Source organism: Pristiophorus japonicus, chromosome 3, assembly GCF_044704955.1.
Source record: "Pristiophorus japonicus isolate sPriJap1 chromosome 3, sPriJap1.hap1, whole genome shotgun sequence".
Classification (NCBI taxonomy): domain Eukaryota; kingdom Metazoa; phylum Chordata; class Chondrichthyes; family Pristiophoridae; genus Pristiophorus; species Pristiophorus japonicus.
Window position 1 is genome coordinate 115,799,694 of NC_091979.1, and position 17,539 is coordinate 115,817,232.

Below are 17,539 nucleotides of genomic sequence, written 5' to 3' on the forward strand. Positions count from 1 at the left end.
TCCTATTCCTGAGGTTCTAATTCACAAATGGCTTAGACAGTCATTGCTGGCAGGCAATTTGACACATTGGGGAGCATCACAGTGAAGCCTGACACAGTCATCACCCAATGTCCACACATGCACTTTCAGTTGGGATCACTGCATAACATATCAGGAACAGAAACCTGGCTGATTTGCCTTCCATAACTTGGACATAGATTGATTGTAACACCCTTTATAATTAGGGTTAGAGGATCTTTTCCCAATAAATTTTACTTAGTGCATTCAAATAGTCAGTTCATTACAGTTTCTAGATTTTCCAATCACGATTATATTGCAGCAATACATATTGTTACCTTGTAATCCATCTGTTCAGAGCAGTTGAAAACATATACCATAATGCCCAGAGAGCGCCCCAAGTCTTTGGTGGTCTCAGTTTTACCAGTCCCGGCAGGTCCTGATGGTGCTCCACTCATTGTCAAATGTAAAGATTGGGTCAAGGTAATGTAACATCTGTAGAACCATTAAAATCACAATCAGCAGCAATCAATAGAGTAAATGCAATGCTGAACTATATGACAGAACAGGAGTGTACATATTAGAGGAAGTCGTGCTCAAACTGTGTAATGCTGTGGTCTGATCACACTGAGTACAGTGCCGAATACTGATCATTGAGAGGCAGAGAAAATATTCAAGCTCTGGAGATGGTTTGGAGATAAGCCATGAGGCTGATCTCTAAATACAGATGACTGAGTAATGAGAAAAGACTACAATTTTTGGGGGGGATTTTTCATCCTTGTAAGAAGGTAACTATATTACAGAATTAAGAGATAAACTGTATGGAAAAGGCAATTCTGAACAACACAGATTAAGCTGTGACAGTAAGAACAAGGAGGCATCAGTTTAGAGCAGCAAAAGGCAAATTTAGGACTCATGCCAGGACACTCGTCACGGATTAATCAATATGTGGACTGGATTTTAGGATAGAGAAATGCAGATGAAAAGCTTAAAATCATTTGAACAGTTGGATTCTGTGAAGGGGGACTGTATGATGAACTAAGATGGGCCAAATGGTCATCTTCTACTGTAGCTATCTTGTGATCACAGTGGTACAGTAGTTCAATACATCAGTGATGTATTATGAGTAGCCATGGCCCAGTGACCCCACCACAATTAGTATATGTTGGGAGGGAAAGGGGCATTCCTGTGTTGAGGGTGGCAGGAAAGAAATATGGTCAGGGTGGTGAGGTGTCTGTTATCCTCACAGCCTGATTTCAGGCAGGATTGTGTGGGAGAATCCAGTCCAAGAGGTGTTGAATGCTAATGTCATTAACAGCATTTTCTGGGCTATTGTTTCCAATATTTTTGCAAGTTTTACTATAAAATCCTTAATTACAAAAAGGTATAAAATTTAAACATACTGTACATCCCATCCTCCAATAATTTTGAGGAATATGACTGATATTTCTGTCTCCCTTTTATGCTCTGATCCCCAGATGATTTTTCTACCTATACCCATCTCTTTCATTGCTCCTGCATAATCCACAACATAAATATTTGTTGCATGATTCTTGTTACTAAGTTGCTTCTGATGTTTCTGAAATATACAGGCCCGAATTTTGCTGTCAGTGGCAAAGCATCTGATAATAGTTGCCCAAAGTTTTTGTGGGCTTTGGAGTAGAGACTTGCTCTAACCTGGCGTCTAATTTGCGTGGCTCCCTCTATAGGGGACCTGTGGCATCTGTGAGCAGGACAAGCACCAGCATGGCTCTTCAGCCAATCAGCTTGAAGAATCTTCAGAGATGCACAGGAGGGAGTTTTAACCTCCCACCAAATTGGGGTTAGGTGGGAGGTTAAAATGTAAAAAAAAAACACTGACCCCAGTCCCCAGTCCCAACCCACTTCTGGTTTTAACCGAACCGGTCCCAGGAGGCGGGTCACCTGTTTAAATTTTATAATGAGGCTGGCGGCCTCAGATTTAACCAGCATTTCAAATTTAACTGTGGCTGGTTGGGCTTTGCAGGCCTCTGAGAACTGGCCAAGCAAAGTATGGCAAGGACTGATGAAATCTTGAGATAAATGCTTTTAAACTTACCTCCTCGAGCCAGCATCTCTGCCTCACTCACACCCCCACTCCCTCGCCATCTGAGAACCCCCTCCCATCGATGCCTCCAATCTCCACCCCACTCCGCGAGGCCTCTGATCCCACACCCCACAAACCCCCCCCCCCCCGCCGTGAGGCCTCCAATCCTGCACCCCCCACCCCCGTGATGCCTCACGATCCCTTCCGAACTTGCCTTCCCGGACTCCCCCCACCTCCAGCCCCGATGCTTCCCTCCTGTGCAATCCCTTTGGCCTTGATACTTCTCTCCCTCCTCCTCGCCTCCCTCATTACTCCAGCCCCAATCTTCTCTCCTTCCCCCACCACCCAATGCTCTGGCCCCGATCTTCTCTCCCTCCCCACAATCCTCCTCCAGCCATTGACCAACCCCCGGCCCCAACCCAAACCTTCCCTCCCTCCTCTCTGCGGCCTAGTGCCGCAGGCCTGCCCACCTGCAGACAGCCAGACTCTCCATTTGGCTGACTGTCTGTGCATAGGAAACTGACCATTGAAATGCAAATAAGGCACATTGAATTCAGCAGGGCCTGCGAGAAACCTGAGCTAACAGGTTCCTAGCTGCAGCACTCCCAACCCACCTCCCGATTAAAATTCCAGCCACAGAGTCTAAACCAGGAAGTATGAAGCAGAAAATATAAATTTAAATTTAAATGATGTACAGAAGGTGAAATAAAGATTGGAAATACAGATGGGATTAAGGGAGAGAGATAAAAGAGATATACAGAAAAAGTAAAAATAAAGTAATGTTTTTTTAAAATTTCCAACTCTACACGTAAAACTACATTTTCAGTGCTAGAGAGGTTATTCAGCAGTAATTATCACTTATCACGACGTTAAAATCTCACTTACTCCTGAATGCACCAGTCCTGACTTTTTCAGCTGTTTTTAGTGCAGAACTAATGGGCAAGTACCCCAAGTTCATGCCGTTGCATTTATTTCAATGTCGATTATATTGGCTAGGACTGAAACAGTGCACCCTGTGGAGGAACAGCGTATCTGACAGCAACTTCCAGATCTACACGATTAACTGCACCAGATGTCGTTGTCTGATTTACCCTGTTATTACAGTGAGCCCCGTTAGCCTCACTGTTATTCTTACCACAAAATCCGGCCCAATGTGATGCGTCAAACAGAATACTCATCAAGACCTATGTTTTGCTTAAATCAACTCAATGGCTGGAATTTTCCCTACCTGGGTGGGTCGCGATCCCATTGCTGTCTCCATTCCGCTCCACAGAACGACTTTACTTTAATAGGGCCTATAAGCATGCCCTGCACATTACCTGGTCCAAATAAATAGTGCGGTCTGGTGATGTCATTCATGACGTGTTTTTAGCCAGGATCTTTAAAGGGGTCAAGGCCACATTACATTTGCGAGTTAATGAAATATAGTGCTGTCAGTGCACTACAGCATTGGAGTGCTGTAAACACTTTGACAATAACTGCACAGAGGCAGCGAGCTGCACCCAGGTTCTCCGTTGACTCCCTCAGGGAGTCAAAGCATGCAGGGAGGTGTTTTTCTCTTCCAAATGGTGGAAGAGATCTCCCCAGGAGACCAAAACAGCCTGGTTGGAGATTGGAGAGGAGGTCAACAGGGATGTGGTCAGAAGGATCTGGGTGCAGTGCCGCAAATGTTTCAATTATATCATTAGATCAGGAAACGTGAGTACAAAGCCACACTCAACATAATCCTGCTGTGCCTCTCATCACATCCTCCATCACTCTGCCTTCCTAACCCTGCAACTGCACATCCTTACTCACACCAACATACCTTGCAAGTCCACCAATCCCTCTCTCTCTCCATCTACATGATCAGATCCCCAACTCACTAGCCACCCCTCACACTCATCCTCATCCAAGTGCAATCATACCAACTAATAACACACAAAGAGACAACTTAGCTTTGGCATCCCATTCCATCATAGTCTCCCTCTAAAGATCTAACTCATCCATTCCTTTCACTCATTCCATCACTCTCACAACCTTATCTTCTTAAACTCCTTGCAGGAAAAGAGAGCCCAAACTTCGAGGGAGAGGGGATGAACCGGCAGTGGCCCTCCATCATTTGCAAACCTTACAACAGCAGAGGAGGTTGTTTTAGAAATATCTGGAGTTGCCGAGCAGCTGGAGTTGGGAGACGGAGAGAGGGGGGCATCTCAGCAACCTGGTGACAGAATTACCTATCAGACAGCTACATGGCATACATCACTCACTCATATGTGGACTGATCATAGAATCATAGAAATTTACAGCACGGAAGGAGACCATTTCAGTCCATCGGGTCCGTGTGGCCGACAAAGAGCTATCCAGCCTAATCCCACTTTCCAGCTCTTGATCCATAGCTTTGTAGGTTACGGCACTTCAAGTGCACATCCAAGTACTTTTTAAATGTGGTGAGGGTTTCTGCCTCTACCACCCTTTCAGACCCCCCACCATGGTGAAGAAACTTCCCCTCAAACCCCCATTAAACCCTCTACCAATTACTTTAAATCTATGCCCCTGGTTGTTGACCCCTCTGCTAAAGGAAATAGGTCCTTCCTATCCACTCTATCTAGGCCCCTCATAATTTTATATACCTCAATAAGGTCTCCACTCAGCCTCCTCTGTTCCAAAGAAAATAAACCCAGCCCAAAACAAACAAACCCAAACCCAGCCCTCATAGCTAAAATTCTCCAGTCCAGGCAACATCCTCGTAAATCTCCTCTGTACCTTCTCCAGTGCAATCACATCTTTCCTGTAATGTGGTGACCAGAACTGCATGCAGTACTCTAGCTGCGGCCTAGCCAGTGTTTTATACATTTCAAGCATAACCCCCTTGCTCATGTATTCCATGCCTCCGCTAATAAAGGCAAGTATTCCGTATGCCTTCTTAACCACCTTATCTACCTGGACTGTTAGCTTCAGGGATCTGTGGACATGCACTCCAAGGTTCCTTTGTTCCTCTACACTTCTCAGTACCCTACCATTTAATGTGTATTCCCTTGCCTTGTTAGCCCTCCCCAAATGCATTACCTCGCACTTCTCCGGATTGAACTGCCCACCTGACCAGTTCATTGATATCTTCCTGCAGTCTACAGTTTTCTTCTTCATTATCAACCACACAGCCAATTTTAGTATCATAAAAAATATTTTAAAAATTATGTTTTTGTTCTATTCAAATGCTGTTCAATCACACATTACTGTCTTTGGTCAATTAATAATTTGCAATAAAGTATCTGATAAAAATGCCACTAAGTTGCATAGAGTAGAAAGAAAAAACATAGCACAAAGTGCATTCAATATTATATTCCAGTGAACACGAGGAAAAAAAATACTTCTCAAGGAAGCTGCCTAATTATTACAATAAATACACCTGGACCATGCTATGTGCAAATAGACATCACTTTTCATGACTGATGCACAACTCTGTATGATGGCTTATACTAGCAGGCTGAAGAAGCCAAAACTCAAAATCATAAGGTGTCGGATAAGGTAGGAGGAAAAATATACAGGAATTTATTTTTTATTTTTTAAATAATAAATTGTACAAATGGCCTGTCATTATACAGTAAAATATAGCCCTGGCTTCAGAGACGTTAAAATATTAAATTATTTTAAGTTTTCGGCTTCTTGATATGCTTTGACACAAGAATCACTGATTATTAAAATTCTTCAAACAGCTAGTAAAACACATAAGTGGATCAATACAGGACTCACCTGTCAGTCAGAGGGGTAATTACCAACCGAGATGTATTACCAAGGTACTCGTATGAGTACTGAAACTGAGCATCACAGATATTAACAAAGCAATGTCTTTGGTTATCATCCCATCTGTGCCGCAGTTGTGAAAGCCAGGCGAATGCCTGATTATTAGTGACCTAATCAGAGATTAACATTGAAAAATTATGAATGCCATATCTGAACAAAGGGTTTTCCTGTCAATTTCTTAAATCCAATGGCTGTTTAACAAAGTAAAAATGAATGTATGATTTAATTTATCTGTAAAACAAATAAACCTGAATTAAAACCTCTTTTCTGAAAAGGCATTGGGCGAGAACCTTCACGTTGGGCTTATCGCCCAAAAATGGGCATTATTTCCGGCATGGGCGGTAAAAATGGGTTTTCAGATCGCCGGCTTCTCGCTCACTCTCAAAACACCTCGTTTACATTTTGAAAATGGGCATTACTGTGAGCAATATCAAATGGGCGGTAGCGTTAAATTTTTTGACCTACTGCCATAAAGTATGGCCGTCCTTAGCAATGGCATGGCAACACTCGATTCCTGCTATTCTGGAGGTCGAAGGTCACCATGACATGCGCAGAAGAATAGAGAGAGAGAGAAGCTCAGAGGCACTGAAGGCGTGTGGTGTGGCTGCTTTGGGAGGAAGGAGGGAGACTTTAGAGCTTCACAGTAAGTAGGCAAACAAAAATCAGCTGTTACCAGCCACATATTTGAACGCATTTGGCCGATAATGGAGAGAGAGGAGGAGGCATCACAGCACGCTGTGGAGACTGATGCTGGAGAGAGCAGTGAGGTGGGAGAGGAGCACATTGGAGGGCGCAAAAGAGCCAGGAGGTTCTCGGACGAGGCAAATGCCTCCCTCCTGCAGGAGGTCGAGTTACGCTGGGGTGATCTGACACAGGGAGGGCGTGGGAAGCCCACCCCAAGGCCTACCAGAGGATATGGCCCGAGATAGCAGAGGTGGTCCGTCGGCAACCAACGAGGTGCATGAGAGCAACCAATGCCGCAAACGATGGAACTGCAAGAGTAAGTATTACATTGATTTGCATGTACTTATGTATTCATTTAATTTGATTTGTAACAGTCATGAATGACTATCAGCAGATGTGAGGTCTTGCACTTTTACAGGAAATGTTTTACTCAAAGCCTGTGGTCACGGTGTACGTCTTTAGGTAAACAATGATAATTATCATAATAATCATGATTACATCTGTCGGTTATGTGTTGTATCAGTGTCTATGATAATACCTTGCAATGATATCACGCAATGATCTCATGCCATGTTGTCCTGTCACCTTTTACAGAAGAAGCTATCGACGATGAGGAGGTCCGTGCAGAGGCTAACGGGTGGGGGGCCACCAGTCCCCAGCGACATCACAGAGATGGAGGAGCAAGTGCTCGCACTCGTGGGGAAGCACCCCCGGACAGCCACGGAAGCAGCTGCAGACCCTGAAGTGATGCCCCGTGAGTAAAGCTTAGACCATTGCATGATGTAAAGTCAATAGATGCCACACCAACTCATATCCAAACAATCATATATGATAGATGATTTCTAAAAGTGTCATAGAAATAATGCTGGCCTAATGAAAATCATTGCAATGCACAATGTGTTGATGGTCATGAAATGTGATGTCTGCAACGATTTTGTCGTGCATATGCTGTGTGTAGCGCTGGACTCACCTCATCACCCGAGTACCCACTTCTCCTGTAATAACCTCATTTGTGTTTTGCAGCTCAACCAGCAACACGGCCCCAGGCAAGGCCACCGAGGCCAGAAGGTGGGGGCGCAGGGCAGGAGTCGGTGGACGATCCTACTATATCTGGTGCTGAGGAGCTCCGATTGTCACCCGTCAATCCGCTGGGTCTGTTCTCGACGGATGAGAGCGCAGACTTTGACAAACCTGCATCACCACGCTCCAGAACCCATTCCACCCCAAGGCCATCTAGTGGTCTTGCGGTCATTCCCGCCTCCACTCTGGAATAACCGGCCCCAAGCACCTCTCCACAAGGCACCCCATTTGTCCCTAGGGCGGCGCCGACCCCGCGGAGGCCTCATGGACATGGCAGGTCTGTTCCATGAGTGCAACATGACAGTGGAGTGATGGTACAGTTGTCCAGGAGGACTGTAGACATTGCTAACCAGCTCATCGAAGCATTGGGGGGCACATCCCAACACCTGGCCACCATGACTGAGTACATTCCGTGCATGGCGGAGTCCCTGGATGCGATAGCCAGGAACACTGCTGCCACAGCCCTCCCAGGGGGCTCGAGCGCGGCACTCCACCCCTGGGTTCTGCACCACCACTGCGAACGACAGATGAGAGCAAGGACCAAGATCCTGCTTCTGCATCAGAGAATGTTGCCCCCTTGGCACCCCCGGCTCCCGTACCTGTGCAACCACCGCCTCTACCTTCATCCTCCCTGAGGAGCTCCTTGGCCAGGCACCGTAGAGCGAGGAGGGGAAGGGGTAGAGGTGGGGAGAAGAAGGGGTGGGGGAAGGAAAGTGAGGTGCATGTGCGCAGGTGATGGCTGTGTTATATCTCCATCTGGGTATATGCAATTTGTTGCAATGTATGGGGACTGGGGACCACGCTCCTGATTTACCTTTGTATTCTGTGTTGGTGGACATGGTGAACATGTGATGGATGTCAATGGTGGAAAAAGTGGGGTGTGGGTGGGGCTTGTGTGTTACTGGCTGTGATACTTATGATTTCAGACCAATGTTGGTATTAAACTTTTGTTAGTGAACATAACCTTATTGCGCATTGTCTCAGATAGCTGAACCGTTACACACTGGCGATTCCTTACCATGAAAGGGTTAAATACAACTTAATATCAATCAACATAAACTTTAACTGGCATCAAGGTGATGGGCACCATTGATGTCTAAGCTGCACACACACAGCACTGTGTCAGCATTGTCACTCAAATCAACGCTCTTTCAGGCAAATCTTTCAGATATTAGCTCCTCACATAAGAATCTGATTTACAAATGCCAGCCACTTTTTGTGGGCGTTTTTTTGAGCGAGCGATATTGTGAGCGATATGTGTGCGAGATGGAGAAATTGACGATGGGCGATCTCCATGGCCGCTAGTTTGGGTAAATATGCTCTTTACATCAAAAAACAGAGGGCGGGCGTTCATATTGAGTCTCGGCGTTAATTTCGTGTGGAAAGTAACGCTAGACGATATTATGGGCGTTGATTTCGCCCATTCTGCTGATCCTGCCCAAAAAAAGTGGGCAGGCAGTAATATTTTTTCCCAGCATTAAGCCCATTAGGAAAATAACGATCGCCAATAAGTCTGCTAAAAAGCCCTTCAGTTTCCATTTTGTGCCAAAATGGGCGATATATGGGCGTTATATGTCATTTCAGCAGTAAAATGGGCGTTAAGTGGGTGTTAAGCATGCAAAAAAAGTGGAGGTTCTAGCCCATTGTCTTTTATTTGAGAAATGAACAACAGCATACCATTTTCATCATAATCTAATGTGCATCTGCTGCACTGATGTTTTTACACTGACACTTGTTGTTCCTCCCGTCTTTTTACCCTTACTGTCCTGAAGATGTTAACTTTTACAGTCATATAGCTCCACAAGTACCTTCAAGCACTTTCAATATTTTGCACATGTTGCAATTGTTTATATGTGACACTAGACCTCGAGAGTCAGTAGACTATTCAGCTGTGGAGGCATCACATCTGAGCCCAATCCTGTCCTCACAGACATCATACATAAGATTCTGGATACCGATCAGAAGTGAGAACCATACATGTTTCTTTCACTGACGAGGACCCACCCCCTGCACACTAACAACATTATGTATGAAGGTGTGCCGACTGAACAGTCTCACCCTCCCGATTGGGAACAGAATAGAAAATACATGGAGAGGAAACAGCAAAAACTCACATTTATTTAGCATTTAACGTAAGAAAAACATCTCAAGGTGCTTCTCAGTGGTGTAAGGAAAAAAAATAACTGAACCAAAAAATGAGATATTAAGAGAGGTAATGATGAAAGAGACGGGTTTTAAGGAGGGTCTTAAAATAAGGAGCGAGAGGTAGCGAGGCAGAGGGGTTTATGGTGGGAATTCCAAAGTGTGTGGCCGAGGCGGCTTTAGCTACAGCTGCCAATAGTGGGGTGAAGCCGGAGGGATGAACAAAAGTCCAGAATCAGAGTAACAGAGAGTTTGGGGAAGGTTTTAGGAGCTGGAGGATGCTGTAGAGATGGGAGGGGTGAGGCTAGGAAGGGATTTAAAAACAATGATGAGAATTTTATTTTGCAGGCAGTTGGTGACCGGCTGTCAATATAAGTCAGTGAGAACAGGGGTGCTGGGTGAACGGGACTTGGTGAAGAGGAGGACGAAGGGTTTATTTAAGAGGGGGAAAATAGAGTACGAGAGGAAGTTTGCAGGGAACATAAAAACTGACTGTAAAAGCTTCCATGGATATGTGACGAGAAAAAGATTAGTGAAGACTAATGTATATCCCTTGCAGTGAGAATCAGGTGATTTTATAATGGGGAACAAGGAAATGGCAGACCAATTGAACAAATACTTTGGTTCTGTCTTCACTAAGGAAGACACAAATAACCTCCCGAAAATACTACGGGAACGAGGATCTAGCGAGAAGGAAGAACTGAGGGAGCTGCGGGAAATCCTTATTAGTCAGGAAATGGTGTTAGGGAAATTGATGGGATTGAAGGCCGATAAATCCCCAGGGCCTGATAGTCTGCATCCCAGAGTACTTAAGGAAGTGGCCCTAGAAATAGTAGAAGCATTGGTGGTGATTTTCGAACATTCCATGGACTCTGGATCAGTTCCTATGGACTGGAGGGTAACTAATGTAACCCCACTTTTTAAAAAAAGGAGGGAGAGAGAAAACAGGGTATTATAGACCGGTTAGCCTGACATCAGTAGTGGGGAAAATGCTGGAATCAATTATTAAAGATGTAATAGCAGCGTATTTGGAAAGCAGTAACAGGATCAGTCCAAGTCAGCATGGATTTATGAAAGGAAAATCATGCTTGACAAATCTTCCGGAATTTTTTGAGGATGTAACTAGTAGAGTGGATAAGGGAGAACCAGTGGATGTAGTGTATTTGGACTTTCAAAAGGCTTTTGACAAGGTCCCACACAAGAGATTAGTGTGCAAAATTAAGGCACATGGAATAGGGGATAATGTATTGACGTGGATAGAGAACTGGTTGGCAGGCAGAAAGCAAAGAGTGCGAATAAACAGGTCCTTTTCAGAATGGCAGGCAGTGACTAGTGGGGTACCGCAAGGTTCAGTGCTGGGACCCCAGCTATTTACAATATATATTAATGATTTATGCGAAGGAATTGAATGTAATATCTCCGAGTTTGCAGATGATACTAAGCTGGGTGGCAGTGTGAGCTGTGAGGAGGATGCTAAGAGGCTGCAGGGCGACTTGGACAGGTTAAGTGAGTGGGCAAATGCATGGCAGATGCAGTAGAATGTGGATAAGTGTGAGGTTATTCACTTTGGTGGCAAAAACACGAAGGCAGATTATCTGAATGGTGACAGATTAGTAAAAAGGGAGGACCAACGAGACCTGGGTGTCATGGTACATCAGTCACTGAAAGTAGGCATGCAGGTACAGCAGGCAGTTAAGAAAGCAAATGGCATGTTGGCCTTCATAGCGAGAGGATTTGAGTATAGGAGCAGGGAGGTCTTGCTGCAGTTGTACAGGGCTTTGGTGAGACCACACCTGGAGTATTGTGTGCAGTTTTGGTCTCCTAATCTGAGGAAGGACATTCTTGCTATTGAGGGAGTGCAGCGAAGGATCACCAGACTGATTCCCGGGAAGGCAGGACTGACATATGAAGAAAGACTGGATCGACTAGGCTTATATTCACTGGAATTTAGAACAATGAGAGGGGATCCCATAGAAGCACATAAAAGTCTGATGGGATTGGACAGATTAGGTGCAGGAAGAATGTTCCCGATGTTGGGGAAATCCAGAACCAGGGGTCACAGTCTAAGGATAAGGGGTAAGCCATCTAGGACCGAGAAGAGGAGAAACCTTTTCACCCAGAGAATTGTGAACCTGTGGAATTCTCTACCACAGAAAGTTGTTGAGTCCAGTTCATTGGATATATTCAAAAGGGAGTTAGATGTGGCCCTTACGGCTAAAGGGATCAGCGGGTATGGAGAGAAGGCAGGAGTGGGGTCTGAAGTTGCATGATCAGCCATGAGCATAATGAATGGTGGTGCAGGCTCGAAGGGCCAAATGGCCTGCTCCTGCACCTATTTTCTATGTTTCTATGTGTTGTGTATGGAGAAAGAGTCAGACTGAACACTGTGAGCTCAAAGTAAAGTGTGACCTTAGTCTTTTATTGGAGGTCTCCAGAGTGTCCCTCCAACCTGTGAGGTCCCTTAAATACCTGTGGTCCGAATGAATTGTGGGATCCCTTGGGACTACAGGGGATGAGCTCTCTGGTGGCTACACAGAGTAAATACAAGTTTACATATATAACAACACTTCCCCCCAAAGTCAATAGTGTAACTATTTACAATGTGAGTCAATCTGGGGCCCTTCTTGCCCTGGTTTCGGTGTGAAATCTGGTGTTGTTGAATCATTTGTTGGGCTCTGCTGGGCTGCTGTGGATGATGGGTTCTGCTTCATGGTCAACCATAGTGCCGGTTGCCACTCGTGTGTATATTGGGGGATCAAAAAAGGTACGGTTCAAGGTGTGTTTCTCTGGATAGTCCGTGAATCTGAGTTTGATTTGGTCCAAGTGTTTCCGGTGAATGAATCCATTTGAAAGTTTGACCCGAAACACCCTGTTCCCCTCTTTGGCCACGACAGTGCCGGGAAGCCACTTGGGACCTTGGCCATAATTTAATATAAATACAGGATCATTGATTTCAATCTCGCATGACACATTTGAGCTATCATGGTATGCCCTTTGTTGAAGCCGCCTGCTCTCTACCTGTTTGTGTAGATCAGGGTGAACTAACAAGAGCCTTGTCTTAAGTGCTCTTTTCATGAGCAGTTCAGCAGGTAGGATCCCAGTGAGTGAGTGGGGTCTCGTGTGGTAGCTAAGCAGGACTCGGGATAGGCGGGTCTGCAGCGAGCCTTCAGTTACCCTCTTCAAGCCCTGCTTGATGGTTTGCACTGCTCTCTCTGCCTGACCATTGGACACTGGTTTAAACAGGGTAGATGTGACATGTTTGATCCTGTTACAGGTCATGAATTCTTTGAACTCAGCACTGGTAAAACATGGCCCGTTGTCGCTCACCAGGACATCGGGTAGGCCGTGTGTGGCAAACATGGCGCGCAGGCTTTCAGTAGTGGCAGCGGACGTGCTTGCCGACATTATCTCACATTCAATCCACTTGGAGTACGCGTCTACAACCACAAGGAACATTTTACCCAAGAACGGGCCTGCATAGTCGATGTGTACCCTAGACCATGGTTTGGAGGGCCAAGACCATACACTTAGCGGCGCCTCCCTGGGTACATTGCTTAACTGCGAGCATGTATTACAGTTGTGAACGCAGGACTCTAAGTCCACATCGATACCGGGCCACCACATGTGGGATCTGGCTATCGCTTTCATCATTACGATGCCTGGGTGGGTACTGTAGAGATCATTGATGAAGGTGCGTCTGCCCTTCTTGGGGATCACTACTCGATTGTCCCACAGAAGGCAGTCTGCCTGTATCGACATTTCATCTTTGTGCCACTGGAACGGCTTTATCTCTTCCTGCATTTCCACTGGGACACTGGACCAGCTCCCTTGAAGCACACAGTTTTTGACTAGAGATAATAAGGGGTCCTAGCTTGCCCAGGTTTTCATCTGCCGGGCAGTGATGGGTGATTGCTTACTCTCAAATGCTTCCATAACCATGGCTAGAACTGCGGGCTGCGCCATTTCCACCCCCATGATGGGCAATGGCAGCCTACTGAGAGCATCGGCACATTTTTCTGTGCCTGGCCTGTGGCGGATGGCGCAATCCTCCGTGGATCTGTCCTCCTCTGCAACATGGTGGTTTGCAGGCTTTGCAGCTCACCTGCACATTCGTTGGAGGTGTCCCATTGTTCCACAGCCCTTGCAAACATATTCTTTGAATCAGCATGAATGGAAACGATGATCACCCCCGCAGCATCAACAAGGTGTTAATTGCCTTGCATTGATCACCCTTGATGGTGGACTCAGAGACATCTGCGGACATGCAGCTGCAGGTATGTGTGACCTGTCCTGTACGTTACGATTCGAAAACAACATCACTTTGTTCACAGCACTTGTAACAGCACTTGTGTGCTGAGAGATTTGCTTAGTATTGTCACTGGTAGCAATGAACGCCTGGGCTATCGCTATGGCCTTACTCAAGGTTGGGGTCTCTACAGTCAAAGGTTTGCGAAGTATGGTTTCGTGGCCAATGCCAAGTATGAAAAAGTCTCTGAGCATGTGCTCCAAATGTCCTTCAAATTCGCAATGTCCTGCAAGGCGTCTTAGCTCGGCGACATAACTTGCCACTTCCTGGCCTTCAGTCCTTTTGTAGGTGTAGAACCGGTACCTCGCCATCAGAACGCTTTCCTTCAGGTTCAAATGCTCTCGGACCAGTGTGCACAAATCATTGTACGATTTCTCCGTGGGTTTTGCTGGAGTGAACAGATTCTTCATGAGGCCATACGTTGGTGCCCCACAGACGATGAGGAGGATCGTCCTTCGTTTGGCAGCACTCTCTTCCCCATCTAGCTCGTTGGCCACGAAGTATTGGCCGAGTCGCTCCACAAAAGTTTCCCAATCATCTCCCTCCGAGAATTTCTCCAGGATACTTACTGTTCTCTGCATCTTTGGGTTTTCTATCTGTATCTCATTGCCAGTTTTGTGTATGGAGGAAGAGTCAGACTGAACACTGTGAGCTCAAAGTAAAGTGTGACCTTAGTCTTTTATTGCAGGTCTCCAGAGTGCCTCTCGAACCTGTGAAGCCTCCTTAAATACCTGTGCTCCCATGGGATTGTGGGATCCCTTGGGACTCCACGGGATGAGCCCTCTGGTGGCTGTACAGAGTAAATACAAGTTTACATAGAAACACTATGTTTCACTATACAGGCAGCAGAAGTGTACAGATCGGGGTGTGGGGAGTGCGGCAGGGAGGTTTGGAGGCTGGGCAAGGAAGCATTGGAATAGTCAAGTCTGGAAGTGACAAATGCATGGATGAGAGTTTCAGTGGCAGATGGGTTGAGGAAGGGGCGCAAGTGGGTGATGTTACGGAGTCAATTCATGGTGATGTGCTCAATGCTGCACAACTTAGCTATCAGGAGGGGACAAGAATTGCCAGAAGGAACTGACGGTCCACCTCAGGAGAGAGAGGAAGAGGAGGATGAGGAGAATGGGGAGGTGGACGCGGACCTTGGGCCAGACAATCAGGCTGACGCTGAAACCATACCCCCGCCGCCCTCTAGACTGCAGGAAAGGGCCCGTGGTGGCTACATAGCTGCAAGACTCTTACGTCAGCAGCTCATAAATGAGCACTTTGCTTGAAAGAACGTTGTTGTTATTTATAGAGTTGCAACACTGCTGAGTGTGCAGGTCATACATCAGTGGTGAGCCTCACCTTGGTGACAGTTAAAGTTTAAGTTGATTCAAGTTAAGTGTAATTATACCCTTTCATGTTCAGAAATCACCAATGTGTGATGGTGCAGCTATCTGAGACAATGCGCAACAAAGTTATGTTAAATAATAAAACATTTAATCCGACTATTGGTGTGAAAACATAATTATAACTGTAAAAAAACACCCCAACGCAGCAACAAATTTATCACATTTACATCATTCGATTGGTCACCATTTCCAGCAACCTGGAACAAAAATGCAAAGCAGCAAGGTAGCCCCCTCGCCCCTTCCCCGACCCTCCCACCAAAATAGCATCAACAATGTAAAAATATGCCCAAGACAACACCTGCGGCCATGCACCTCACTTTCCTTTGCCCCCCACTTCTCCTCCTCACCTCTACCCCTTCCCCTTCCCCTCCTGACTCCAAGCCGCTTTGCCGATGAGCTCCTCAGGCGCTACTTCATTGGGGGGGATAATGACAGAACCGCTGCTTGGACGGATACGTGAGAGGATGGTCCCTAGGGGGGAACGTACTCTGGGCCAGAAGCAAGATCTTCCTCCTGGTTCTCATGTGTCGTTGGCAATGGGGGTGCGGCACCTTGGGGTGCAGTGCCGCACTCCGGGATCACTGGGAGGCCTCTGTCGCCAGTGTTCCTGGCTATCAGCTCCAGGGCCTCCGTCATCTGCGGCACGTACTCCGTCATGGTGGCAGACATGCTCGACAGCTGGAGGGTTATGCCCCCCGTTGTCTGTTGGATCTGCTGACCTATGTCTCCGCTCAGATCTGCCGCTCATGGAGCAGACCTGCCGCATCAAACCAACCTCCGCTTAGTCGACCCGGCCTGGAGACACCTGGGGTGCACTGTAGCAAGGTGTTTGGGCCTGGTACCTCCACGGTGGATGTGGGAATGGCCGCAGGAGCACTCGATGTCATCTGTGTCGAATGGATTATGGAGATTAGGGATGCAAGCTCCTCGAAGTCGGCACCGTCATCCGTTGAGAAGGGAACCAGCAGATGGAGGAGAGTCCGACGAGTCCGACCCCGCACCCGCACCTTCTGAGCTCAGTGTTTGTTGTGTATGCAATAACTGTTAGACTGAGTACTGTTTAACTCCAAGAGGTATGACCTTGGCTCTGCTTTATTAAGGCCCAAAGTGACTAATATACAAAATGGCTGGCCTTTTATACTTGGGCTGCACACACGTGCGTGCAACCCAAAGGCCTCCAACAGTGATGCTATCTAGTGGCGAGTGATCCCAAAAATACATACATGATAATACCCCCCTCTGAGATATTAACACAGTCTTTTACAAATTGAGACGGTCCAGTGTTTTACACTCCAGGGTTGACCGTCTCAGTTCAACTCCAGCCTTGGTTGAGTTTTCACGTCTGTTGTGACTGGTGGCTGGGTGGCTGGCCTGGTGGGAGTGGCAATGGCCATGTCAGGGATTGAAAGTCCATTTTCATTGAGCATGTCAGTGATTGAAAGTCCCGATTCACTGATGACCACTGAGTCCTCTGATGACTGGGGTTAGGTTGGTTGGTCGTCGATTGTCTTTCCCTCCGACTGTTCCGGTTCGTCTGTGTGCCACAGCTTTGTCTGATCCATATGTTTCCTGCATGTTTGACCATTTTTGAGCTTGACAATAAATACTCTGTTGCCCTCCTTGGCCATGATAGTGCCAGTGATCCACTTGGGACCCTGACCATAATTCAGAACATATACAGGATCATTTACAGAAATATCGTGTGACACAGCTGCGCGATCGTGATACCCTTGCTGACTTTGTTTTCTATATTCAACATAATTATTCAAGTCAGGGTGTACAAGAGATAGCTTGGTCTTAAGACCCTCTCTTCATCATTAATTCAGCAGGCGAGACCCCAGTAAGCGTGTGTGCTCTTGTTCTGTAACTAAGCAATATGCATGACAGGCGGGTCTGCAGTGACCCTTGGGTTACTCGCTTTATACTCTGCTTTATGATTTGGACTGCACTTGCTGCTTGCCCATTGGATGCAGGTTTGAACAGTGCTGATCTTACGTGTTTGATACCACTGAGTTTCATGAACTCTTGAAACTCCTGACTGGTGAAGCACGATCCGTTGTCACTAACAACGATGTCAGGCAGACCACG

At 46.4% G+C, this 17,539-nt stretch overlaps 1 protein-coding gene across 1 annotated transcript in view; it reads right to left on the minus strand.

Moving 5' to 3' along the window:
• dnah9l (dynein, axonemal, heavy polypeptide 9 like) overlaps window positions 1–17,539 on the minus strand; it is a 668,659-nt gene that overhangs the window by 391,909 nt on the left and 259,211 nt on the right. Inside the window, exons 32-33 of the mRNA XM_070873660.1 lie at window positions 5,795–5,955; window positions 336–492 (exon numbers count right to left, since the gene is read on the minus strand). Coding sequence (XP_070729761.1) covers window positions 336–492; window positions 5,795–5,955 — 318 coding nt within the window. The remainder of the gene's footprint in view (window positions 1–335; window positions 493–5,794; window positions 5,956–17,539) is intronic.